We start from the raw sequence: 26,220 nt of genomic DNA, 5'->3' as shown, positions 1-26,220 counted from the left end.
TAATTAAGTTAAGTTGTAACAGGTTGGTCACCTGACTGGGGATAGAAAGGGCAATCCAGAGAAGTTGAGCCTCTCAGATGTTATGATTGGAAGGGATTTACCACTCTGTGAGAGACTTTGTGAGCATATAGCTCAACAAATTCATGATAACCTTCCTCAGTGTAAAGTTGTAAAGAATTTATCAGCTATGGTTAATAATATCATTAAAAAATGTAGACAATCTGGAGAAGTCTCTGTACAAAAGGGACAAGGCCAAAGAAGAATACTGATCTTTGTGCCCTGTATTTAAAACAGACATGACTCTAAAGTGGAAACCACTGTATGGGCTCAAAATCGCTTCCAAAAAACAGCTGTCTGTGAACACATTGGTGATTCAAACATACTCCCATATCTTGAAAATAAACTTGAAAATAACAGAGGCGACATTTGAGCATGGACTTCCTTATATGGTCAGAGTGTCACTGCATTAAAACAGACATGACTCTGTAGTGGAAACCATGGCATGGGCTCAAAATCACTTAAATAAAACATTGTATGTTAACCATTCACTGTATATAAAATGGACGTCATCTCGCTCAGTTTGAAGTGAGGCTGCCACAAAAACTGCTCCCCCTAGTGGCTGACTGCAGTATAGGTCAAAAACTCTGTCTCCCCCATTCATTTGAATGGGGCAAGGTCAAACTTTAAAAAAGTAAGTACATGTCATACGAATGTTTCTCACATCCATATGCTGTGGCGATATGTAGTTATTATTTGACTGTTTTGTCTTCAAGGCCTCTTTTTTCTGAAAAGTTTCTTTTACGTTAGTTATTAGAGGTTAAAAAACGGGGTTTTACATCCGGGTTTGCTTTGATTGACAGCTGCCACAGAGAGAGACTCCGTAGGACCTCGGGACGGTATGCTGTAGGGTGGAGCTTGTTACTGTGGAAACACACAAATGCCTTACTGCGCAGACTCTGGCTGCAGAAAATGTACAAGATGTCTGCGCTCTGGAACAGGACATTCTGGCTTCAAAACCGTACAATGGGAAAAGGCGGAGCGACACTGACCATTATATATACAGTCTATGAAGTGAGCCAAAAGTGCTTTAAACATATTTCCAGAAACTTGAAAATAAGAGAGGCAACTGGGCATAACGTGTTTTCTTTACCACACTAACACTTCAGCCCAGCCAATAAGGGTGGATTCTGGTTGATGTTTATATTGTTTCTTTAGAGTGAAAGGAAAAGCTTCATTGTTTTTATTTCATGGTCATGAAGCAAAACTTTCAAACATAATTGCTTTTTTTCCCACTGCAGAGACAGCTCAGCATGTACCTTTTAAACTTCACAGCCTTGAATGAGCACAAAGTCTTCAACCACCTCCAATTTAAAAATTACGGCCTTTCTTCTTTCATTATACATACTTTGTTATTTCTGAATCTATTTCTAGCTATGGATGTTTCATTCCTGGATGAATCCTTGGGTTTTGGGGTGGCGTGTGCTGTGAAAAACAAAGTCCATTGGGCTGCAGCCAGTTCTGAAATGTGAATATAGCTCATGCCAGCTTTGGGAACAATAAATCTGTGGAAAACTCCAGCTTCATCACAATGATTGTTTGTCCGGCTGTGAGAACGAGACAGGAGGGCTGAAACAAGCCTGGTGGACTATCATGAAGGTCAGATATTAAATATTGATTTCTCACCTGGAAAATGTAATTAATGTCTCAATAAGGAAAAAAAAATATGTGGGCAAAGTTGTGTCCTTAACTGAACAACTTGCATAAATAAGAAGTAATCCTGCTAAACCTGACAGGGCTTTCATTCATTTATTACTTATTAAAAAGCTCTATGTGCTGCAAGTGAAGCCATAATCTCTGCCTATTTAAGATTATAAAGCTTTACCTGTAATCTAAATCAGATTCCTTCCTGTCCTAAGCAGCTCAAAAGCTGTTTGCTGGGGTAAAAAGCAAACAGTGGGATTTTCTTACTTGACAGAGAGAGTAACATAATGCTAATCTGGCAGGAGATACTAAAGAAAAATCGCTCTGAGGGGCGAATTATTCAGAGCTAAAATCCATAACATCAATGAGATTTATCCCTCCTCCACAACTTGTTGGCTGCAGCGAGTGATCTGCCTCCCTGAGGAGTTACTATCATGAAGAGTAGAGTGTACACTAAAATAACTTCAATTTTATACCTTAATGTGGAGTTTGAAAGTTCTCTGAGCAGATCTGATCTAACTTTTGATTTCTCCTAATAAAAGTGCAGGATCAGACTAAAATATGGGCCTGCGTTTTAAGTTATTACATGAAAATGTAGCCTGGAGTATCTGATCCAGAGGACATACTGATAAGGTGTACTCACCACCACATCACTCCTTATCTTGCCAAAGGTGTTGATCAGATGAGCGTAATGATAGTCCTCCATCTGCCTGAGCGTGGCGGTCATGCTGGCCACGAAGCTCCCCTGGAGAAGAAAAATAAATGGATTCAATACACAATCAGGTTCAAATTGAAGGATGAGGATGGAGTGACTCTGTGCCTGTGATTTTGATGGATACTGACTAGCTGAGTTGATTGGATCTGAGTGCTGAAGCAAGGCCCGGCCTCCCAGGTTTGGAAAGCCAGGCGCCCTCTCTCAGTGGCTGATCTCATTAACCTACTGCCCTGCACTCCCCAGCTCTTTGTCTCCACTGATTATAATGTCTGTGAGGTCCCTGAAGTGCTGTCTTTACTTTGCAGAGCGCTATCCTGGCTCTGGTTGGCAGGCTGTACATGTGCTAAGGAGGGCAGATAAGGGGAAGAAGACATGTGGAGGGCAGGATGGAGAGGGATTTGCGCTGCCTGTAAATTGACATTCCAGTGATGAGTGTGGACAAAGGATGAGACAAAGAAGAGCAAAGAAGTGGGAGAACAACTTCAAATGTAGTGATATGGAGCTCAGACAAGCCCTTCTTAAGAACTTGCATGACTGGAGTTTATCCTACTATTGGCTCAAATTCATGGGATGAAAAGAATTAAAGCTCCTGTAAGGTTTTTTTTGTCTGGTTATGAAACAGACTGAAATTAATAATGATGCCTCTTTATGAGCTGTAAAAGCTAACAAGACCATCACCATGACTATGGACTATTTCTTTATGGTTATTTTTAATGCCTAAAACTCTTCAGTTTAAGACAAGTGACCAGCCAGGGGGGCAAATTGGTGAATTGGTCACAGGCAGTGGCTACACTTCTGCTTTGAAACTGCACATTGCTGAATGTAATGGAAGTCAGGAACACAGTTTTAACTTTTTTTTCGATTCATGGAGCCCCCAAAAAGAGACTGCCTCTATACTGGTGTGACTTATTGTGTGGATCTTACAGTTTATTACTATCTTTCTCTAGCTAATCAACTGGAAACAAGATAATACTAATAATGCAACTAGTGGTTTAGTTTATGGCTGCTTGTTATGGCACAGAGTGACAGTGAAACTCATTTATTTCCACATGAAAACTGTTTTACCATAGAGTGTATAATAGATGGACGTAGTCTCCGTGATGTCACCCATCTGTTTCTGATGCAGTGCATTGAAGCCTATGGTTGGCGGTTGCCATATTGCAATGCTGACCCAACCTAAGTTATTAAAAAATTCACTCCAGTACAGTGAGTCCTGATAGATAAATTAGCTTTTCAAACCTAATCCTGTCATGTCTCCTTACTTCAGTCTTGTCTTTCATGTTTGTCATGTCCGCTTTTATTTTGAAGTCATGTCTCTCCTCTCATTTCAGGCAACTTTACTTCCTGTCCTGATGTTCTCCCTGTGATTGTCATCTCCGCCCCTCATTGTTTCCACCTGTGCCCCATTACCTCCTATTTAAAAGTCTGCATCTTCCCCTGTCCTGTGTCAGATCGTCTTTTCTCGTCAGTCATGAATGTGCCTATACGGAATCTCCAAAGCCAAGCCTGTTTCTTTGTTTTTCCCTTCTGGTTGAGTTCCAAGTTTTTCCTTTTGCTACTTTGTGGACGTTTTCCAGCTCAGCTGTGAATTTATTGTTGTCTTGTTTTATTTACTACTTTATTAAAGATCCTTTGTTGTCAACCTGAAAAGAGTCGTGCTTTTGGGTCCTGTGTGCCAAATCCGTTCTTGAAACAGGCTGAAAACATGTTTGACTGCTTCTTTGAATGTGTGTGTATGTGGTTTCCTGTGTTTCTGCAGCCAGCCTCAATTGGACACTTGAGGAACTGCAGTTTTTAACACTTCTGCATCAAATTTATGACTAGAGGTTGCAATTTTTTTTTTTGAGATTTTATTATCTTAACAAAAATAAAGACTACAATCTTAAAAGTTGAGATTGGAAAAAACTGGTTGCTAATATTTTTGCTAGCTTTGTCTACCGTTGCATCCTCTGCTAGCAAACTACTGTTTGTTGTCTCGATTTTTAAAAGGGTAATTACTAGAGGTAGCTGTGATATAATCAGATCAATATAGTGTGTTATTTGGTGAATATCATATACCTAATCTTGCAATTTAAGCAGTATAGGTGGCTTTTTAAATATTGGTATCAGTATCAACACAATTATTGAAAAACAATGATGACAAAAACATGATGATATAGGTGTAAGCTTTAAGCTCTTATAAAACAAACAAGATGAAATGCAAATTAGGAATAACTCTCAACAACAAGTAATCATTTGCATAAAATACTTGTCAGGAATGAGAGCACACAGGCTGATCATCTGAATCCTCCCAGACAGTTTTACCTCAACCAGCTAATCAAAGGAAAATGTATCAGAAGATAAGAGAAAGTAATTAAAACTGCTTTGTCACAGAATGCATGGGAGCATATCCTGATGAATGAGTCTTGGGTCTGATAAGAATTTAGATGTGTGAGCATTAAGGGTGTCTGTCTACCTCCAATCCAACAACTACTGGAGTCGAGCATCATTTCAGGGATGATGCTGACCTTTTCCACAACTCAGAGCATACATCTTTTATGAAAGATAACATAAGGAATGACCTATGAGAGACTGATGAACAGATTTTCTTCCCAATCTTGAATCAATGGCGTCTGTTTGTTGCATCTGAGTTAACATGATTGTGAGCAGTTTTCCACAAGCGAGTATCATTCCATAACACGGCTTAGATTGGGACTGTACTCCAGCCGGGGACTACCTCCTTTAAGTCCGGATGCTGTTAGTGCAGCCCTGATATAACTCAGCTGCTTCACGGTGGTTAATCCGCACACTGCACTCTGTTTCGCTGGAGAACCTCTCCTTGATTTGTAATTAGGATTGACCCACCAAAGCAGAGCAGAGCTGACGTGACGCTGCACACTCACATTCACTCTTACCTCACCTGAACCTCCACTACACAGTTTTTCTCTGACGTCTACTTTTTGCTGGTGCAGTTTGTTTTTTAAAGAAAGGTTAATCATCGTCATAATTATGTGGAGCTGTGATTGCTAACACCAACAATATCATGCAAAAAACACCAAACAATCACTAATTCAAATATCTTTTATTCATGTGTCACACCCCTCTTCTTTCTTACAACACGTCGTCGCACTGATGACAGCTTCCCTTCCCTCTCCGTAATGCTTCACAGAAACCAGTGTGACTCATGTTAAATGAAGACTCTTTCATCTGTGAGGGCATGTAAGCCCCAGGAAGAAGAAGAAGAAGAAGAAGAAGAAGAAGAAGAAGAAGAAGAAGAAGAAGAAGAAGAAGAAGAAGAAGAAGAAGAAGAAGAAGAAGAAGAAGAAGAAGAAGAAGAAGAAGAAGAAGAAAGAAGAAGAAGAAGAGAAGAAGAAGAAGAAGAAGAAGAAGAAGAAGAAGAAGAAGAAGAAGAAGAAGAAGAAGAAGAAGAAGAAGAAGAAGAAGAAGAAGAAGAAGAAGAAGAAGAAGAAGAAGAAGAAGAAGAAGAAGAAGAAGAAGAAGAAGAAGAAGAAGAAGAAGAAGAAGAAGAAGAAGAAGAAGAAGAAGAAGAAGAAGAAGAGGAGTTGGGGGTCCTGTGCCTTGCTCAAAGGCACCTCAGCAGTGCCCAGGCAATTTAACTAGCACCTCTCCAGCCACCAGTCCACTTGCCAAACTTTGTCCATACTGGGACTCGAACCGGCAACCCTCCAGTTTCCAAGCCAAATCCATATGGAAAGATACTGCCGCCCCAGCCTCAGTTCCTTAGCATTACACACTGACGGCAAACTTTGTTGGAGCCTGATTAGAAAGAACCAAAAAGACAAGTGTGTGTAAGGTGTTTAAAGGGACATGGTCTTACTCTTTTAACTAGGGAACAAAGGATGGAGATACTTGATTACAAGCATCTGGTTTAAGGGAGGTTAGTAGAAGAAGAGTTATAGTTCACTGGTAAAAGAAGGATTATTCAGAGAGAGGTTGTTGAACTCGTCTTTCTTCATTAAAACTCTTATTTCCCAGATCCTCAAGTGTAATTGGCATAAGGGCGTGCAATTCCCCTCCCACTGGGCAGTCACTTTATTAATAAAAAGAAGCTTCAAAGCAGGCAGCAGTCTTAAGAAGTCATCTGCACTTCCTTCACCGCGCAGACTAGAGAGAGACCAGATCAGCTGGAGGGTATCCCGAGTTCGTTCATTCTTTGTATCTCTTCAGCTGTGAATGAATCCTCAAGATAAAGAGCCTTCATAGCAAACTTTACATGCTGTAAGCTTCGGTGTGGGACTTGCCATAAGGCTCCAGTGCCTCTTACAGTAGCATAAGCCCCTTAAGCTCACTCCCAATGTTCAATCAAGGCTGCCAACAGCATGGGCATGCATACGCCAATGTTGCTATTGCTGTAATGTGTTGCTCATGAATGAATCTTAAGCTCCAAACAAATGTAATTGTAGCCAGAGGCGGTAGCGTGAGCTGGCAAATCCTGATGGCAAATTAAATAGAGGTAAAGGGATCTAGCTTCCTTGATCCCTCTTTGGTTTTGGTTTCAGACTTGAAGACAGACAGAGGATTCCCTCCCAGAGCGAGGGATTCATATCTTTGCCTGTGCAGCGATTAAGAGCTACATGTGGAACAGGAACACATGCCACAGCAGCTGTTAAGGAGGAACGCGAGAATTGGAAACGCAAGGCATGACTGTAAACGGGAAAAGTTCAGATCTCCCACTCTGAGTTGAAGGGTGCAGAGCCGCAGCGTGTGATGGCCCACGCTGTCGTGCAGTGAGTGAGTCCTGAACCAGAGGAAGTCCAAAGGTCAAGTGGTCCTATCACGGTTCACCTCTCTTTTATATCTCTGGAATATAAGTCTGGCACTGTTACCATGACGACATGCTTATTCATTTAATTGTTTTCCAGGAAAAGCAAAAAATGGAAAGGAAATTGAATAAATCAGGCCAAAAAGAAGGGTTCCCTCACTCCACTTTCCTTATTCTGGTTGAAGTGTGTGTGATTAAGGTGTTACTCTCTGAGGAGTCTCTGAGTGTGGTTGCAGTCCAAGAGGGAGAGCCTTAAAATAATCTGTTACCTCCTTACCTAACAAGAATGAAGAAAAATAAATAAATAAATAAAAACAAATCAAAAAAGGAAACTGGTGGGGGAACAGAGAGGTTAAGAAACCTTCACATAACTATTTATTTTTCAATTTTGAATGCATGTTGTGTTTTGTTTGAGCGTTGCTGAATTGATTTTGATTATACCAAATATAAAAGTTTCCTTGTGCTTGGCGTAAATGTGACACACAATCCCTAAAGAAATAAAACCACATTTCCACCAAAAGTACCAAGCTCTTTCCTTGTATTTAACCTTTTAAACATGTTATACATTATTTTAAGCAGCCCTCTACTAACTGAATTAAAATAACATGGGCAGACAGGGGCATGTCCAGAGTGCTGTTCCGGGGTGGCTTCGCCCCTCTTCAAAATGTTTTAATTGGCTATTTGCTTCATCAGAGGTGGGACTTACATTCATATCAACCATTTGGACTCTGATACTACAGGCTGATAGTAGTTCTCTTTGGGTTTCTATAAAATACAGTTTTATTTTGTTTTTTCTTTAAATTGTGACACTTTTCCTATTTACTTTTATACCTTTTGTTGTGTTATTTATTTTGCCAAGCTGTTACTTATTAAGGTTAAGAAAAATTAAACACAGGAAAATAAATGATATATGCACCATTCACTGTTAGTTGTTAAAGTTGATATGACTGTGAAAAATGTTTTTCAGTGTTATGTCAATCAATCAATCACTCAATTACTCAATCACTCAATCAATCAATCAATCAATCAATCAATCAATCAATCAATCAATCAATCAATCAATCACTCACTCACTCACTCACTCACTCACTCACTCACTCACTCACTCACTCACTCACTCACTCACTCACTCACTCACTCACTCACTCACTCACTCACTCAATCAATCAATCAATCAATCAATCAATCATTGTATCGCACCAAATCACAACAAACGTTTACTCAATACGCTTTTACAAACATAGCAGGACCATACTCTATGTTAAATTATTAATGTAACAATATTAACAAAGACCCAATGTCAAGACAGGACTCTATGTCTTATCTCATCTTAATCCACCATGAGTAGAGCACTTTGCAGTATTTATCAAGTTACTGGGAAAACTTCCTTTTAACAGGCAGAAACCTCGAGCAGAACCAGACTCATGTTAGACAGCAATCTGCCTCGACTGAGTTGGGGTTGGAAAGAGGGATAGATGGAGATGAAGAGAGAGAGAGGTGATAGTGATGAGACAGATTGTTGTAAAAGTTTGGCCACTTCTGCATGAGTCAGTTCCCCAGATGGGCCACCCCAGTCAAAAAGGCGGGATCTGCCCCTGAATGTGGGAACTATGATTAGATTTTTAATAGGTTCATTACTGTTAACAGAGCATTTCTACTGTCCTCTTTTTGTGTATTGCTGCTGTTTCTTATTTCTGTGTTTTTGTTTTTTATATTGTAAATTTTATTGTGAAGTTTGCATGTGTTCCCCCCAGTGAGAGCATTTGCTACCTTGACCATGGCTAATAGGGATCCAAATAAAGACAGAAATTGAAAGGTTCCTCCAATTGCTTTTTGTCTGCTTTTCCACTAACATCCAAAGAGAGTTCTGAAATTTTCACTGTATCTCCTCTAAGTGGCAGAAGATTAAAAACAAGACAAGAGACACTAGATGCCATTAAAAAACGGCTTCAGATATTTCAACATGACAGAAAACATTTACAGGGTGCAACTCCCAAACTCCCAATACTCTTGGAAGGTACTAATCCCTTCACATGAACCCTTTGGGAGTTAAAATATAGACATTAATTAAATCCTGGTCCCTGTGGTACTGAATACTTTATAAAGTTCCAAGCCCCTGGTAAAAGTTCCTATGGTGAAAAAGCAGCTTTAAGCAACTTAGCTAAAGTCTAGAGCCACTCAAAGACCTTAGCGAATCCAATCATTGCTGTATGTTCAAAGAAAGTGTTCAAAACACAACATCCTTTCCACTGCTAGTAAAAAATAATGTACATTGCAGTACTTTTCAGTACGGTACACGGTTTGCCAAAAGTCTTATAATCCAATTCCTCTTTGCTTTCCCCCCACTGAGATAGCAGACACATAAATTGCAGACATAAAACACCCACACTTGTCAGTGATGATACAAAATGATAAGTGTGTGAAACTTCAATTTTCAAGCACTTTTTTCTGAGTGCCCTATCCGGTGTTTGTCAAGTAGAAATCAGTGAATAAATAAAGAACAAATAAAAAAAAAGTCAGCTACTTGAGGCAAAGCTCATGACCCCGAAGACGAGGACTGCAAGAAAAGTAAGACAGAGCCGTTTGATTGTTTACAAGTCGAAAACTCTCAAGTTGCATCCTGAAGTCAATCATTTAATGAACAACAATTGAGCTGTCCATCTGGAGACATATCTCCAAGCCAAACAACCATCTACTAAAACTTTACAGTCGATATCCATCACAGTGTCCAGATGCTGAAGATTTCCGGAACATAGCCTACATATCCATCTTCTGTTGGAGCGCAAATGAAGCAGAATCTTATCGGAAATGAAAAAGCGGTGATTAGAGGGCAGGGCCAGATCCATCATACGCCGCTCTCTTGCTCACATCTCTTTGATAATTCATCTCACTTTAGCGCCTGACAGCAGAGAAGCCGGAATTGATGTTTGCTCTTGTAGTGAAGGGGTCGCCTTATAAACACAGCATTGTTCTGAGGCTTTAATTAAGCGGATGGGGAGATGGCGTGGCGGTCTCTGGAGGGATGCACACCAAGCCTCAAACTGTCTCTGGAGGAGAGAAAACGGAAGAAGAAAGAAATGAGAAAAGAAAAAGGGGGGAGGAAGAAGAGGGTGATGACCAATAGGGACTTAAATTCCTCCCTTACTTCTTTCTATTAGCTTCAAGGCTGATGAAATATATATTTGCTGGCTCATTATGACCAAAAACCACATAAGCAGAGGGAAAACCTCCCCATGGCCAGTGAGCCGGATGAAGACACTTCTTCTATGCGTGCACAATAGATCCACACTGAAGTTACACAGAGTTTAAGTGTGCAGACAAAAATCTCCAGGGGGAAAAAAGAAGAAGCATTGAATATAGGATGAGGGGCTTAGCTGGAAGGGGGCAACTGCGGCACACAATTAGATCTCAATTTGTATTCTCCTCACTTTGCCGCGTCACTCAGGCAGAGCTTATACTATTGTAAGAGCTGAGATTCAAGAAATTCCACTGAGGTGATTTGTACAAGGAGAATTCAAATTAAGAGGTGAAATAGTGTAGATAGGAAAAAAAACAAGAGACGGGAGAGCTTGAAATAGCTGTCAATCAACCACCTTGGATCGTCCAAAGATTCTTCTTCTTTTGCTGCTGTATTGTAAAACACAGCTGGGTGAATTTGATCTTGCATAAAACATCTCTTCAATTGCAATTTAATCTTAAGACAAACACTTTCAGTTCATCAGCTGGAGTGCAGCCTTTGTGTGAATTTTTACAGTGAAACTGAGACTTGGTACTCACACTTAAAGAAGCATGCATATTTCTAGAAATCTGCATCATGATCTTGTTTTTCAGAAAACTTTCAACCTGTTGATTGCAATTTTATCTCTAGAAAATCCCTTTCAATTCGTCAACCAGAGTAGCCTTTGTGTGACTATTTACAGCGAAACTAAGACTTAGAGGACATACCAGACAAACCATGTTTCTTTCAGTAGTCCAAATCATGATCTTGTTTTTCAGAAAACTTTCAACCTGTTAATTGCAATTTGACCTCAAGAAAATCACCATCAGTTAGTCAGCCTTAGTGCAGCCTCTGAGTGAACTACTATTTACAGTGAAGCTGAGACTTAGTGGGCAGACCTGTAGAAGCATGCTACTTTCCAGAAATCTGCACTATGATCTTGTATTTCAGCAAACTTTCAGCTGTTAATTGCAATTTGATCTCAAGAAAATCACTTTCAGTCAGCCAGCCTTAGTCCAGCCTCTTTTACCTACTCCTTGCAGTGAAACTGAGACTTAGAGGACAGACCAAGCATGTTTATTTTCGTAGTAGCAAACTCAACCTGCTAATTGCGATCCTACCTCAAGAAAATCATCTTCAGTTAGTCAGCCTGAGAGGAACCATTGTGTGACTTTTAAGGTGAAACTAGGACTTGGAGGACAGACCTGACGAAGCATGCTTCTTTCTAGAATTATGCATCACGAATTTGCTTCTCGGAAAACTTTGAATATGTCAATTGCAATTTGATCTCTAGAAATTCACATTCAGTTAGTCAGTCAGCGCGCGGCCTCTGGGTGCATTACTTTTTACAGTGAAACTGAGACTTACTGTTAAGAGATGAACAGGCGATACCTAGCTATACTGGAACACTTTAGTTAGTTTTCATCATTGCAATGAACCAAGGAATAATGGCGTTAATTTTGCCAACACATCAAGAGAGGAAAATATTAGCTTTTTGGTCTGAGCACCAGATGGTTGTTGCTTTTTTTGGGAGTAATAATGACTAAATTCAGTTGTTTCGAACTATTATACAGTTTATGTCTTATTGCTTCACTTCCTAAAGCCTAAATTCTCCTTTTACTTCACGCACTGCTATCACACACACACACATGCACCAACAATGCCAGGAAAAAACAAAGACACCGGAACGGCAGCAACACTTGAGCACTTTTCACACAAGCCTGTCAGAAGAAGGCAGAGCTGACACATGTGAGGTACTTGGCTGCTGCTGCAGGACTCAACAGCGAGCCCACTTGGCTCCGACATCAGGCCAACAAGGTGGCAGGCAGGCGGGTCAGCCAACGGAAGTGAGGGGAGGACGTGTTCGCAGCCAGCTGAAAACATTCACACTTCATTTTCTGTCTTCAGCAGCATAAGGGGTAATACATTGTGACGTCCAAATAAACACTTCAGAATACATAAGGATAAATAATAACCATGGAGGACCTGGGCAGCCGGCCATGAAAGTGACCTGTTATGCCATTCACTGGGACAGCAATCCAACTTAGACAGGCTTCAGGAAGCACTTTCACACTCTAACACATCAAAGCACAATACTTCCCTGAACAGACACCTTAATTTATACAGGAAACCCCATTGAACCAAGGACATTTCTTTCAAAGAAAAGTCTGGGTGCCCAATGCCAAGTACACACCGCTGAAAAGAAAATAGATTTTTCTGACCATTGCCTGGTGAATGTGGCAGATTGTGTGGATGGACTGGAGCATGACGGGGAGTTTTTTTTATGGGTCAGTATTGCATTGTCATGTCTTGAAGCCATAACACTCTGTCCACATAACACAGACCAGTCATTATCAAAGGTCAAAACCAGCTTAAAATATAGTGGCTGGAGGCAGTTCACACTTTGAATTTGCTGTTTTGGTGGTCACCTGGCCTGAAGCAGAACCCCAATTCAGACCTTTCTGACATTTCTGTAAAAAAAAAAGAAAAAAGGTGGATATGGGGATAAAAAATCTGCTCAAAACAAACTGCAGATACCCTGCTTTAACCCATAAGAGTATAAAATGTGGATACACTAGCTGTTTGATTAAAGGCATAAAACTATTGTTGTAGTTCAGATGCCCGGTTATCATACTGTATTTTATTAACCGGCTTTCTTACTGATCTTCCAGTTTGGTAAGATGCTTGATTTTGATTAGGGTTGCAAAGGGGTAGAAAATTTCCAGAAAGTTTCTGGTACATTTCCATGTTAAATAATTCCAAATTTGAAACTTTCCATGGGATTTATGGGAATTAATGGGAATAAATGGGATTTATGGGAATTTATGGGAATTGAGGGTTACTTAATGAAAAGGTATCATATCAAAGCATAAATATTTGTTTTGTTATAAGCAGACATCCATCTAAAATAAAAATCATCTGTGCATGTGATGGAGGAATGCACAGTGCATGTAGGGGGCGTGGTCTCAATTGCCCTGATTGAGGATTAGCATAGATATTCAACTGTACTTACATGAAATCTGGTTGTTTTAGTCAGGATTATGCTATAATATATTTTCCCCAACTATATTTAAGTTACCTATTAAAAGCCAATCTTCAATTTAGTAAATTCCTGGTTTATTCCCTTTTATACCCATAAATTCCCGTTAATTCCCATGGAAAGTTTCCAACTTTGAAAATTCACAGAATTTTGCAACCCTAATTCTGATTGGTCAAAACCTCCTTGACAACCCCTTAACATTGGTTGTTAACTTTCACTAATATGAGCAACACCAGAGGCAAACTGATCACAAGTCATGTCAAATCAATCTGCCGAAAAGAGTTCCGGCATATTTTGCTTCTACTTGTTGACACCATAGACCGCAAGGTGACGTAAAACCGTTAGCTTATGTTGACATCAAAACAATGTGGCTAAATCGCTAGTTACGGTTAGCATGCTAATGTGGCTGGCTAAGCATTAGCCTGCTAACCTGTCCAGTATTCCTAGCAACGAGCGGAGCAACTACTGATCGCTATAAACAAACTTCAATCATGAGCGGTGGGGATGATAACAGCAGGGTTAAAAGCTGTGACTTTGACCTCTACTTTTAAAGGTGGATAAGAGCACGACGCGAAGCAGAGGGATCTAGTCCACCTTTAAAATTAAATTAAAGTAGTAAAGTAAATAGAATCATAACTACCAGCTAACCGTTCATTATCCCTTATATATCCACCTATTTCAACCCTTAACATTTTTTACTATTCTACTCATATGACTAGCAATGCACATGTATTCTCCTGCAGGCATCCCAATGATTTATTTCCATCTACTTTATCCAGACATGATACATTTTTTGTAGTCTCTCATTTCCATGGATTTTAAACCTTTTAAAATTTTGATCAAATTTCCCCCATATAAAGCTGACATGACGCTATTCCTGTGCCAAGCTTCACTTTTGTTTTAACCTGTCTCATCCTCTCGATGCTTTTTTTGGACAGACTCTGCGGCTCTGCTTTGTACACACGTTTGATGAAAAGACCAAAAGACTGCAGCAGATGGGGACAGACTCTCGCTGACGTATCTGCTAGGCACAATTTCAGATTCTCACTCTGAGACTTGCTGGGGCAACGCTGCTGCACGGTAGACACATCATATCAGGCTGTCAGATGAAATACACACACACAGGCACTCACATACACACACACACAGAAAACTTTCTCTCTATATCACGATTGCAGAGAGATCTAAGCTACAATAAATTGACAGCTCTCTTCCCTGTCTAGTAATGTGTCTCCATGCACCACACTCTAATGTTCTCTGTGTGGATGAATGCACTCACTATCCCAGAGGACAGACTGGAGTGGCAACAGTGAGGGTACTAAAAATGATAGCAGCATACTCATGGTATCCGTAAGAGTCGTTTTTGAATATTTCACAAGATAGATAGATAATTTATCATGTTAAATTCCAGTAAATTGGGACAATCCAGTTATTGGGTTTATTTTTAAATGAAAACAAATTAAGACATTAGAAAACAAGGGAAATTCAAGGCGTATTCGAATAGCCATATTTATATACTATTAAGTATACCAGGAAATAACTACAATATCTGATTACATGTTTTTTGATGTAAAGTATGCCAGGAATACCAGGATGTCCTACTATATTGGATCATATTTTGCAGTGAGCAAGACAGCATCATGTTTAGGTAATTCTTTCCCAGAATCCTTTGTCCAAAGGAAGATCTGTCTCATTGAAAGCACATAAATCTGTTTTTCAACTTTATTAAAAGATGTCAAATCTGAAAAATGTTGAGTTAGAAACATAAAATGCATTTAAAAATGTTGAAAATAGCTGTAGTTCAGACACCTCCTTCCCCCCTAAAATCTTGTTTAATGCAGGTTTCGTGTATTGTCAAATTCTTGTGAATCGTCTCCAGAGATTTCAACTGCTACATTAAAGCTGGGGTTGGTAATCAGATTTAGATACACTTTTTGTCATACTGGTTAAAATTATCTTTATGTCCTGATGGCAATCATTACATGATGTGTTCCTAAAAAAATGCTATCCACAGCCGGAGTAAACCTGGGAAAACACTAACCAATCACCGTTTTTTGGCTCCCCAAATTTTAAACCAATCAAATCCCATCCAGCCGTTCTGCCCTCCTCCTGCGCATACATTTCCCCTGCATGCACTCCTCCGAGTCCCTGTCTCCTGCCTCTACTTCCCCTGACTCTATTTACTGCCCCTCTCGCTCGTCCTCGGGCCTGTCCCCTCTGACCTGATGAGGTGCTTTGCTCAGGACTGTAGTCTGGACCAGAGTCTAAAAAGCTCTCACTAACAAGCAGAATAATTAATGACGTTCAGTAAGTCCTACAGAAAATATATATTTATTGTAGTAGGCAGTAGGTACTGCCTACTACATATTGCGTTTGAATTTAGTATGCAGTATGACTGTTCTGTTGGATCTGTTCTGCTGTATGCTGAGCCAGACGTCACTGGATTTCTGGTTTCGGAGGGCGGGAGTAAACAACGGCCGAGCTGATAGACAAAACTGCTTCTTTAGCATCCACTGATGATTTAAAAAGTTAAGAAGTGGATTATATGGAATTGTCTAGTTTTCACAGCACCTAAAAATGGATTTCCCCAATCCAAAAATAAGACAAAAATTAAGAAACGGAACAAGCGCTGTGCATTGTGGGAAACAGTACTCGAGGTAGACTAGTCCGATGCATACTGTGAAATTTTCCCAAATCAGTAAACATCCGGGGAGTTTTGGCATACTGTATATTTTGCTCTTTTTCACATTCTACGTACTACATACTGAATTTTGGCCAAATCAGTACGTACTGCTAGTATAGTAGGCAGTTTCAAAAACGGACTTTGTCTCAAACTCTTTGTCTCCATGCAAATCCAGTCATGGCATTTTCGCCTTTTATTGGATAGGACAACCAAAAAGAGACAGGAAATGTGGGGACCAGAGAGTGGGGTGAAGACATGCAAACGACAAAGGCAGGGAGTCAGACCAGCGACTGCTGCGATGGGGATCACAGTCTCTGAGCATGGGACGCATGCCCTAGTCACCACGCTAACAGCACCCCAAAAGAATATTTTTCTTACAACTGGTGCCAAGTGTTTAACAATGTTTTTCCTATGGTGGATTAATGTTGGATCTCTGTAAGTGATATAAGAGCAGGGTCTAGACTTGCTCTTTTTGTGAAGTGCCATTAGATAACTTTTGCTATGATTTGGGGCTCTATAAAAAGAATTCATCGATGAATGATATTTATGACAGTCGAGACCATTTTGTGGTATTGAACGGGGAATCTTAAAATGCCAGCAGGCAATGGATGTGAACTTTTCTTAGACCACAGTCTTGTGTATACTGGACAAGCAGGGGACAGGGACATCAAATACACGTCCCCCGAGGGCTCTGCTTTGAGGTAATGAAATCGATATGAGAGGAGAGCCACTCCAGTGACTTCTCTGCTGCCACCGGTTTATCCATCTGAGAAACAGTTTGCTTACACAAGCAGATCACTGAGCAGATTCCAATAAAAGAAAAACAGCAGCTCCTAGTCTAAACCCCCACATACAGCAGACACCCTCTCCCAGGGGACTTTTATCCATTAAACAAATGCCATTAACCCTGGGTTCAATTCTCAAACACTTGCCAAGCATGAAGATGCTCCAAGGTTAAATCTTTACAAACATTATTCAGCTTTGTTCGGTGTCAAACCTGCAGTTTGTCATCGCCTCGCAGAGAGATAACAAGGCTGTGGAGCAGACATGTTACTTAAGAACAAGAAGCAAGTCCCATAAAAAACATGCAGTGAGTGTGAGCACGGTGTTCAGCACCCTCGGCGAAGACACAGGGTTTTTTATGTCACGTTGTAGGAACAAGATGAGGCGACAGGGAAAGTGAAGACTAACAAAACCCTCTATAACTCAGCCACGGCAGAGTTTTTCTCAGAGAGAGATAAACAAGGGACAGAGGTCTTATAGATTAAAGCGTGAACAGAGATTCGGCTGTAAATCAGTCACGTCTCCATTATCGTTCTCGAACATTTTTTGGGACTATCTTCCACAGCTGGATCAGCTGCTGCCCTGCTGCCTAAAATTGATTTGTGTGCTTAGTAGTCACAGAGTTGTCAGGTATTCCTGCTGACAGATGCTGGTCATAAACAAGCTACAAACCCTGAGGTGTTTGGATTTGGTTGGATTCAAAGCAATAAAATCCAGTATTATGGACCATCATCATGAACACTACTGGACTCAGCAGACCTTGTAATCTCACACTGAGACATTGGCAGCTGAGCCTATAATTGAGTCCCTATTTTTGGAAAAAAAAGTCTTGTTCTTGTTTACCTATTGCTGCAACTTTATTGACCTGTTTTGGTTTATGGTGATCTCTTCTGGTCTTGTACATGCACGCCTCTGCTCAATGACTTTATATAGTTGATACAGCTGACCATGCGTCCTTGAGGTTCATTACTAACCATGAAGCCTTGACTCGCCGTTGTGAGTTGCACTCCCAGGTTGAAAGGCCATTTGTGGCAACCCTTGAGCTGATAAATTGGTACACCTTCATTTAGAAGGTAATTCTTGGTCATCTGCTATCACACTATTTATGTGTTGTTATCACACAGAGAACTTCTCCGTCCCAAAAGCTCAAACAGAGCTCAGCCGAGAGTTTATCGCAGAGACCTGGGGAATTTGGTGGCAGTGTTCCTCCTGGCCACCTTCTTCCATCACTCTGTGGTCCAGTTCCGCTGCTCTCATGCTCATTGTAGGTACTTTTGGTAGTTAACGTTTGGCTTTTGGCAATACTCTGAGCTAGTCATCTAGACATCACAGTTTGGTCCCAGTCAAAGCTGCTCACATCCTTGTGCTTGCCCATTTTCCCCGTTTCCAACACATCAAAATGTTGCTGCCAAACATTAACTACCCACTGACGGGAACCACTGTAACAAGATAATCTGTAGTTTTCACTTAACATATCAGTGGTGATAATGTTTTCAATGACGGTTGTATATTCCTGAATACAGAAGCTGTGTGATGTGATGCATTACAGTTTGTGTTACTGTAACTGCAAGGCTTTATTTCATGGCTTTATTAACATAATACTACTGCTTCAAATGTTTCTATGTACATATTATTTCAGCTAAGGAGGATCTGAACTGCTCACAAAGAACACTGTTGTGGCAGAATTAGAAAGGACAGCACTTTTCAGCCTATTTAAAACTAAAACTCTGACCACAAGCTGGTCCCAAAAAGATTAGCTTTGCAAAACAAGTCAGTATCGTGATCTAGCTAGGTTAAAAAGAGAGGCATTACACACACTTGAAAACTCTGACTTTGAAATCAACAGATCTGATTTTCCCTTCAAAATAAGGGTCAGTATTGGCAAGAACCTCATGATACGATACGCATCACGATACTTGGGTCACCATACTATAGTATCATGATATATCACGATATCACAATATTGTGATATATTGCGATTTTCTACACAGTTAACTAAGAAAAAAATAGGGATGGTGTAAATGTAAATCACACAATATTACTCAAAATTGAAAGGACAGATAAAGTCAAAATTATTTGATTGAAACAACTTTTCCACTTTATTGTTTTTGAAATACTGAAGTCATATTTCAGTTCCAACTCGGCTAAAATATGATTTTTTTTATTTTTACAAAAAAATCGATATTTAGAGTTGAAATATCGATATTACATCTGAGGTCAAAGTATCGCGGTATATTGCTGCATCAATATTTTTTCACACCTCTACTTCAAATGTGGCTTTCGCACCTATTTCTACGTTTTTCTGCATTTTCGCCACTTTCAGGCTAAAAGCTAATGCTAACGCAGCACCCCCCAGTGCTTTCAGTTCTTTGTGCTATATTCTGCCAATCACTGAATGTGACTAGGGTGACCCAGCCCAACCATGACACCAAATGCATACCTTATATCTGTACGGTTCCCCCAACTTTATCGCATAGTGATTGGATATTTATACATGGGAGGAGTTTCCTAATCCCAGCGCACAGACTCACAGGCACACTAGGGGTGGGAATTGATAAGATTTTATCGATGTCAATGCCATTGTCGATTCTGCTTATCAATCTAATTCCTTATCAATACTCATAACGATTCCTGAGTATTTTTTTGAGGGGAAATAAAGTAGTTCTCCAGTCTTCCGCACCAAAGGGAAACATTTCATTTTTTCCAAAATTACGTCTGCACAAGACTGAACATGAACATATTCGACTTGAACATACTGAACAATAGGTTGACCTCATTCTCGGCCACGTGAGTCCAGACGTGGCTCCTCGAGCCTCGATGAAAAGACTTTGAATTTGGAGAGGATAAACGCTTTTCCTCCGGGGGTCACCGCAGAGGGATTTTACCCGCTCACGGTGCCTCATTTTCGGCAGCGTGAGTCCAGACGTGGCCCCTGGAGCCTGAGGGGAGGCGTCCGGAATCCCAAATGGGAGAGGTAGGCGGGGGTTTGCCCTCCCCGACCCGAACATGTTTAGATGGAACCCTTCTCCACTTCAGCCCAACGCGAATCCCAAACTTCCAGGCCGAGTCGACAAATGCTTCAGCATATTTGAGGTATTTGCACCTAGGAGTTCTGCGTCGCACAGTGTGTGACGTGACGTGACAGGACGTGACGTGACAGGACGTGAAGTGACGTCGTGTTGGGAAGTGAATCATTAAGAAGAATCAATAACATTTGAGGTGAACGATTCCGATGCAATTGATCAATTGGAACCGGTTCTAAGTCGGATCCGGTTTTCAATTCCCACCCCTAAGGCACACACAAACAAACAGCCAATTTTGGAGAGAAATGTAACGCATGGAAGCTTATTATAGCAAAGATAAAAATACCTCAATTCACTAGCAGGTTATTGATCCGTGAATATCACACTGAACAGTGCAATATTGTATTGAGAATTGCAGCATCCCTAAAATATAGTGCAATAAAACTGATGAGAAACAGGACAATGTAAAAAAAAAAAAAAGATGCTACAATGTTATTTGGAGAGAATTATTGCTGAAAGGAGGAGAGATTTTGTCTCCATAAAACAGCTTTCTTTCAAAAAAAGGTGCTTAAATGTTTCATCTCACTGCCGTTCAAGAAAGAAGAAAGATGCCCAATTGGGATTTAAAGCTGATTTCTAACAGATTGTAAAAATGTCAGATTCATATGACATAATTTCTCTATCTCTGCCACTTCTGTAACTAACAAAGCCTTAATTTGACAAATGGATTTAATCTTCCTCCAAAATGCCAGTTAGCTCCCCTCAGCTTCGACTTTCAGGGAATGAGTCAGACTTTACCAAATCTTTGACTGTGTGATGTTTATCTGCTGGTTCACTGGCAATCAGAGGTTATATAAAAAAAAACAAAACACACACACGCATAAATGTAGAAACACAGACACATCCAAGCAGCAGCAGCTGTCTTGAGAGCTGCAGCTCATTACCATGGTACCTGAGGCTTAAAGACGGACTCAGGGTTTCCCTGTGAGAGAGTGAGGGTGAGCCACGTCTGCGAAAACATCCAACCAGCCATTAACAAGTCCACTTCTACAGGATCAAGGCTTTTTAAACCAAGAGTGAGACCCTCCATTACTCATGTTGTTCACTGAGCACTATAATGGGACATGACAAATCAAATGTAGGAGAGGGACAACAGAAGGAAGCGAGAAACTCCCTCTTCTGCTTAAAGAGTTTTTACCACTAATAACTAACCGAAGACAGATGGATAAAAACGAGATGAAGATTAGGCGAACAAGCAGATGGAATCTTCCCACACAAAGAACAGAGCTGATGCCAGAAAGTGTGCAGACTTTGAATGAAACTTTGAAGGTTGATACACAAGACGATCATTCTTCAGTGGAGACGCTGGGCAACAAAGCTATGATTTTTTAAGTGTCTTTCTGGAGACAAACACTGCTATGCTGTGATGAAAAATGGAGCCTGAGCAGATCCATTTAAAGTTGGAAATCAATTCCTCAGCTCCTGACAAAGAAAGAGAAGGATTCTTGATGTGCTTGTGTCGTCCGTTGAAGTGAGGTCCCTCACCGAACTGCTGTAAGTGATGACGAGGTAAAGAGATGATGCATGAACCTGCCAGATGTAGCCCAAAAAAATTCTCACAGCAGTACTTTCTACACTGCAACCTTCCTCTCTCTCTCGCTCTCTCTCTCTCTCTCTCTCTCTCTCTCTCTCTCTCTCTCTCTGTCTCTCTCTCCCTCTCTCTCCCTCTCTCTCTCTCTCTCTAACTCTCTCCAACGCTCCCTCCCCCTTGTGCTTAATCTCTCTCTCTCTCTCTCTCTCTCTCTCTCTCTCTCTCTCTCTCTTTCCCTCTCTCTCCTCACACACACTCAGTTGCACACACGCAGAACAGCGGAGAAAGCCGGAGAGGAGAACTGCGTCGGCTGGCGGCACGATGGGGATATTCTGCCTGCGTGGGCTCTGTCGCTGAGGCGTCCGGAGTTCAGCCACCGTATGTGTGTGTGCGTGTGTGTGTGTGAGTGAGTGTGTGTATGCATGCATGTGTGTGTGTGAGCGAGTGAGTGAGTGAGGGAGTGAGAGCCCCTGTCGGAGTCGTGCTGTGAAAGGAAAGGGGAACAGAGGAGAGGAGGGGAAAAAAAGAAAGAAAAGAGGGGAGTGTTGTCTGGAACCTCGCGCCTCTGGATGAGCGGACGCCGATGTGCAACAACTCCTCCAACTACTGCTACTGCTGCTCCGCCACCTCTACGCCCATCCTCTTAACTTCTGCCATGGCATAACCTCCTCTTCCAGTTCGCCTCTAATCCACCAGGGAAAACGGGCATGCATGGGCACAAAAAGAGATCCAGGCTATCGCGTCCTACTCGTCAGTAATTCACAGTCTGAGGTGAGTCACAGTTTCTTTCCTCTGTTTCACCTCTCAGTCTGCAGCTGCACGCAGGAAAGTCACTTCAAATAACCTCTGTAGGAGGAAAATCTGAGGGGATCTGCTGTGCGCTCTGTTGGGCTGAGCCTGGGATAAGCCAGGAGGGAATGTGTTCCATGGAGATTTCCCCTTTTAGTCGGGTGATCAGATATCAAAGACGTGTGGTAGATGACAGGAGGTAAATCTCTGATCAAATTTAAGCTCAGTTGTCTGTGATGTAGAGAAGTGGTGGAGGGAGCTGTCAGGCAGCTGCTTTGGAGTGTGCTGGGAGTTTTTTTTTTAAAGGCATTTTCCATCAGTTTAGAAAACTTTCAACATGAAAATTTAAAATCGAAGGTAACGTCTCACATCTCCTGGTGGATTTTTTTGATCTAGATTCAACCTGACTTTCTTCGCTACAACAGTGCCTCTTTCAAAGCCTTGCATGATGCTGCATTTCTTCTCAGTTTTGCGGCTGAGTGAGCGTTACATAAACACACTGATGTCTAAAGCAAGAGACAAATTGCAGAATTGTTGCATGTAAGGAGGCAGTGGTGTTTGGAAGCTTGCAGCACAGAGGAAAAGGTAATGAGAGCTGAGCGTCTGCAGCTGATCAAGGACCTTAACTAAAACACTAATCTAGATTAATAGACAAGCCGAAGTCACAATCTCCTCACAGATTATTGGAGCATGTGTTTGTGTGTGTGTGTGTGTGTGTGTGTGTGTGTGTATGTGTGTGTTTGAGGGGGTGAGAGAGGAAGCATCAGTTGCCTGGTACCCTCTCAACATCTCCACTGTCCTTCAGTCGCACAAAAAACGTGTGTCACTCCCACTCTTCTCGACAAATCTCCTGCCATCGCTTCTCTGTGTGTCTCCGCCTCGGTCCTATCTCACATCAGCACTCTGATACCATCTCCCCTCTGCTCTATTTCACTTTCTGCACTCACCGAGAGGAGGAATGGGGGGAAGCAGTTGAAGATAAAGAGAGAGAAAGAGATAGAGAGGAAGTGGGATCAAGATTTTAAGGGGTTCTGCAGGGGAGGGTGCTCAAAAGTGACACATACCTGCAGTCTCCGCCTGATTTATGGTGTGTAAATGCAATGAGACTGAATTACAGGGCAGGGATGGAAATAGATTGACATGTTCCCCTTTTTGCGTCACCGCCTGTCTTCCTCTAACCTTCCTCTGTGAGCATTGGGCAAGTCCGCTCAGGAGTGATGGACGTGAAGGCCCACCGCTTCAAAGCTAATCTTTATTTTTAGGAATCAGAGATCTCAGTCTGCAGGGAGGAAGAGGAGGAGGAGGAGGAGGAAGAAGAAGGGCTGTTCTGTTACGTATGCACACACAAGAAAGGTGCACAATCACTCCAGATTACGCCTGCAGGATATGAGAAAAATATCCAACGTGCAATGACTTTTAAATTTATGATAGCGACACAAAGTGCAACATTTAAGACTGCATATGAGCTACAATTAACGGTTTCTCGCTGTTCCTGATTAATGATTATGGTATTAGTCTCTGTGACATCACCAATTGGTCTCTGAATAGGCATTATAGAGTGTAAAAATAGTGTTGCCATATTGGAAATGCTGACTCTAACTAGCTCTATGCTTTCTAGAAACAGGCATAGAGGTGAAGTTGAGGCCACAGCCTTGGCTCCTGGCAAACAGCTCCTACCTGTCAGTCAAATCAGCCACGCCCCCAAATTAGCTGTATTATATTCCAATGGTTGAGCTATAGAATAATTGTACCAAGTTGTGGTTTGCATGTTGTTGAAAGGATAGACAATGTGTAATCCAAGTGTACTTCAAATATGGCCACTATTGGTCCCAAAGACCAAGATTGTGACATGGCAGCTTAGGGATCAGTAACTTTTGGTGACTTACATTGTCTCAGTGATGTCACCCATTGGTCTCTGGAGAGGCATTATGGAGTCCAAAGGTGGTGGTTGCCATATTGGATATGCTGACCTCCACTAACTCTCTGCTTTCTAGAAACAGGCATAGAGGTGAAGTTGAGGGCACAGCCCTGCTGCCTGGGAAACAGCTACTACAATGTGTTACCAAAGTGGACTCCATATATGGTCATTTTTGGTTCCAAGATGGCGACATGGCACCTTAAGGTCCAATAACTTTTCAAATCAATCAATCAATCAATCTTTATTTGTATAACAAACGTTATCGCAAGACGCTTTTACAAACATAGGAGGTCTAGACCATACTCTATTTTTAATTATTAACAAAGATCCAGTCCCATCTTACTGACAGGACTCGACCTTATCTCGTCTTATTCCACCATGAGTATTGCACCTTGCAGTTCACCAAGTTACAGTGGCAAGGAAAAACTTCCTTTAACAGGCAGAATCCTCGAGCAGAACCAGACTCATGTTAGACAGCCATCTGCCTCGACCAAACTTTTGGTGAATTTCATTGACTGCAGAAAACGTGGATGCTGTCTAACTGATGTCATCCATTAGATTCTGTGGAGGCTGAAAGATGGCGGTCTCCATATTGGAATTTCAGACTCAACTTCACTTTCAGTCAGTCTTAACATAAGCAAAGAGCTGAAGCTGAGGCAGTCAAACTTTGGAGCCTAATAATGGTGTCCGCCATATTGAAAATGCTTTCTCCACCCTACTTTTGATCATTCTAGAAACACGCAAAGAAGTGGCTTTGAGGTGGGTCTTAAGATGCTTGGAAAATAGCCTCTTATTATGCCCAATTACTCATAATTCTTAGCCCTAATTCAGATAAATGAGCAACCAATATCAAAACCCTTTTTCGATCCAAGTTGTAAACATGTTTTATTCTACTGAATGAACAAGGGAATTAATGGAGTTTCCTTGGTTTTTGGGAGCCAGCCACAAGTGGACACTCAAGGAACTGCAGTTGAATGCCACTCTTTCAACTTATTTTGTCAACATCAGACCCTATGTTTGCAACATTTCTCTCCTGAATCCAAAATAAATACAAAAACATTTTTCTACTTCAACCTCTAAATCGACATCAATTCATCGGAACTTGGACCAAATAATCAGAGCTTTTCTGATCAATACACATCTCCTCTGACTCGGCAGGAACCTGTTAAATGTAGCCTGGTTTGTCATCAGATGGGTTTACATGACCAGTTTTTGCTACAAAAGCAATAAACCACCCATTTTATTCGGATTACAATTCAAATCAAATCTGCAGTTCTACTCTGATCATGATCAAGTGCTTTTGTGTTTATATGACTCATATCTATTCAGATTAGGCCATTTTACCAATTCGGATCTGATTAGAAGTGCTCATGTAAACCCACCTATTGTTAAATGGATGCAATTAAAATAAAGATGTAAACATCAGCTTCTGACTTTTATTGCCAATTGGCCCATATCTGTCTACACAGTAAATATCGGCTGACGACATTCAACCGACACATGGGTACAGAACAAAGTTACTGTGATCTCTTGTACAGGCCTACTCCCAGTGCAGAGGTGCATGGAAACCGAACAGTAGAACAAAGCTACAACAAAGCATTTCCTAATGGATATGTCCCACACAAAAAAAGAAACAGTGGAAGGTCGTTTTTGTGATTTTGTGTGTGTGCAAAACTCAGAGTTTCTAAGGAAAATGGTGACTTGGGCATTTGCCTCCTGTGGCCCCGCTCGTTGGGAGGGGATACTCATTCATCCAGAAAACAAATTCACACAAAAGAATGTCTTGCTCTTGGAACAAACCAGATGTTATTCTTCGTGTGCTAACAGGATTATTCATTAAGAGTCACATTTTTTCCCTGGGAGCCTTCAGACAGCGCCACTCCAGGTACACATGTGAGTGTGTGTGTGTTTGTGTGAGTGCTTTTGTACATCTGTTACATACAGAAGAAGTCTCTTTGCACCTGATCCCAGCTGGGTTTTTATTGTTGTCAGTGTGCT

General features: G+C 41.2%; 1 protein-coding gene across 1 annotated transcript in view; it reads right to left on the bottom strand.

The window, feature by feature from the left end:
- The window catches only part of dock1 (dedicator of cytokinesis 1), a 303,695-nt gene that overhangs the window by 102,051 nt on the left and 175,424 nt on the right, over positions 1-26,220 (bottom strand). The window contains exon 28 of the mRNA XM_034707590.1: positions 2,345-2,446. Within this exon, the coding sequence (XP_034563481.1) occupies positions 2,345-2,446 (102 nt within the window). The remainder of the gene's footprint in view (positions 1-2,344; positions 2,447-26,220) is intronic.

The sequence above is a fragment of the Notolabrus celidotus genome, chromosome 18 (assembly GCF_009762535.1).
Source record: "Notolabrus celidotus isolate fNotCel1 chromosome 18, fNotCel1.pri, whole genome shotgun sequence".
In the NCBI taxonomy this organism is placed as follows: Eukaryota; Metazoa; Chordata; class Actinopteri; order Labriformes; family Labridae; genus Notolabrus; species Notolabrus celidotus.
The sequence above is the reverse complement of the archived record's forward strand: the minus strand, read 5'-3'. Positions and strand labels throughout refer to the sequence as shown.